At 35.1% G+C, this 2,132-nt stretch overlaps 1 protein-coding gene across 5 annotated transcripts in view; it reads left to right on the top strand.

Annotated features, from left to right (window-relative positions):
• The window catches only part of Hnrnpk (heterogeneous nuclear ribonucleoprotein K), an 11,084-nt gene extending 8,952 nt beyond the window's left edge, over positions 1–2,132 (top strand). For 3 of the 5 annotated variants that reach the window (XM_021179978.2, XM_021179974.2, XM_021179976.2), the window contains 2 exons: positions 1–170; positions 890–2,132. In XM_021179978.2, coding sequence (XP_021035637.1) covers positions 1–170; positions 890–923 — 204 coding nt within the window. In that variant the 3' untranslated portion in view covers positions 924–2,132. The remainder of the gene's footprint in view (positions 171–889) is intronic. The other 2 variants (XM_021179979.2, XM_021179977.2) reach the window with 1 other exon arrangement.

Here is a 2,132-nt window from a genome sequence, read left to right as displayed (position 1 = left end):
TTGGCTGGATCTATTATTGGCAAAGGTGGTCAGCGGATTAAACAAATTCGTCATGAATCTGGAGCATCAATCAAAATTGATGAACCTTTAGAAGGATCTGAAGATCGGATCATTACCATTACAGGAACACAGGACCAGATACAGAACGCACAGTATTTGCTGCAGAACAGGTCAGTTGACCCTTAGCTTTATGTTAGTGTACACATACTAAAACCTTTAAAAAACTTTTCTTCCCAATTGATTTTTCTTTTAGAAACCATGGTGTTTCCGTCACTTGGGGAATCTAACTTCTAAATATTCTAATTAATAGCTCTGCCTTAATTTTCTTCTGTTTTCTTACTAAAATGAAGACATTCAATACTAATCTTGCTGGAAGAAGCCTTAACCAAGCAAACTTCTCATTTCTCTGGTGAAAACTGCTGCCAAAACCACCACTTGTAATAATTTATACAGAGCCTGTAGAAAATGTAGAAGAGACATTGGATGTTGGCCTAGTTCTGTGTGGAAGACTAGTGATTTTGTTGTTTTTAGATAACTAAAACGACAACAAATCACAGTCTGCCATATGGCACAGGCCACCTCTACAGGACAGATAATGATGGTGCTGTCAGACGCAGCATTTCACACCTTCCTCACGCTTCTTTGTCTTTCCTACCGAGTATTAACAGCTTCCAGTTTCATTTTCTTAACCCTGCACTACTACTGTCTATTAACATTTTCTTGAGTTTTACATTGCTTTAATTTATAGTTGCTATTGCTCTTTAAAAGTTCTTCTAATTGTAATGGACATGTTTATCATTTTAATTTATCATTGAAATTGTCTTAATGTTGATTAAGATGTTTTGAACAAAAATTCTAATTCGTACTTTTTTTTTCTTTTCTTTTATAGTGTGAAGCAGTATGCAGATGTTGAAGGATTCTAATGCAAGATATTTTTTCTTTTTTATAGTGTGAAGCAGTATTCTGGAAAGTTTTTCTAAGACTAGTGAAGAACTGAAGGAGTCCTGCATCTTTTTTTTTTTATCTGCTTCTGTTTAAAAAGCCAACATTCCTCTGCTTCATAGGTGTTCTGCATTTGAGGTGTAGTGAAATCTTTGCTGTTCACCAGATGTAATGTTTTAGTTCCTTACAAACAGGGTTGGGGGGAGGGCATGCAAAAAACTAACATTGAAATTTTGAAACAGCAGCAGAGTGAGTGACTTTTATTTTTTGTTCATTGTTGGTGGTTTTAAAAAAAATTCCCCCCATGTAATTATTGTGAACACCTTGCTTTGTGGTCACTGTAACATTGGGGGGGTGGGACAGGGAGGAAAGTAATAGTCCACATGTCCCTGGCATTTGTTCAGAGCAGTGTGCAGAATGTAATGCTCTTTTGTAAGAAACGTTTTATGATTTTTAAAATAAATTTAGTGAATCTATTTTTGGTGGTCTTTTTTTTTTTTTAAGACAATTTCAAATGGTGGTTGAATTTTCCAGCCCACCCCTAAACTAAACACTAAGTTTGATTTTCAGCAGCTCCTCTGTTGGATATAAGTGCACCTCTTGGATATAGACAAAAGACATTGGCAAATTCAGTTTGGGTGACTTCTTAATGGTTGGAAAGACTTGGCTTGATAAATTTCCATCACATATTCATGCTTATAATAAGCTTGGGATTTTGTTTGTTTTTGCAAATGTTTGCCACTACTTTTCAACAGTTTTCTGTTAGTTGTGGAGAACTGCGGTGGGGANCAATACTACAAGAGTTACGCATCTTAAGTATATGCCAGAAGCCTGATGGGCAATGAGCTTTATTAACCAGAGTAACACTTGGTTATGGAAGTGGCTGATGCTGAATAAATCCTGGTTATTTTTGTTAGATAATTTCTCACCTATAGACTTAAAGCTGTCAACCTGCTAGCGTCTTGTTAGTTGAACTTTGTAAAAATATATATATATACTTGTTTTTCCATTGTATGCACAATGAAAGAAAAAAGATGTACCATTTCTCTGTTGTGTGTTGAATTATGTAGGAAATGTTTGTGAACGATTCAAAAAAAATGGAAAAAGTTCCTGTGGATGTTTTGTGTAGTAACTTGGCATCTGTATTGATAGTTCAAAATCCACATCTAAATAAAACTTCCATGATGTTA

This window comes from Mus caroli, chromosome 13 (genome assembly GCF_900094665.2).
Source record: "Mus caroli chromosome 13, CAROLI_EIJ_v1.1, whole genome shotgun sequence".
NCBI lineage: Eukaryota > Metazoa > Chordata > Mammalia > Rodentia > Muridae > Mus > Mus caroli.
The sequence above is the reverse complement of the archived record's forward strand: the minus strand, read 5'-3'. Positions and strand labels throughout refer to the sequence as shown.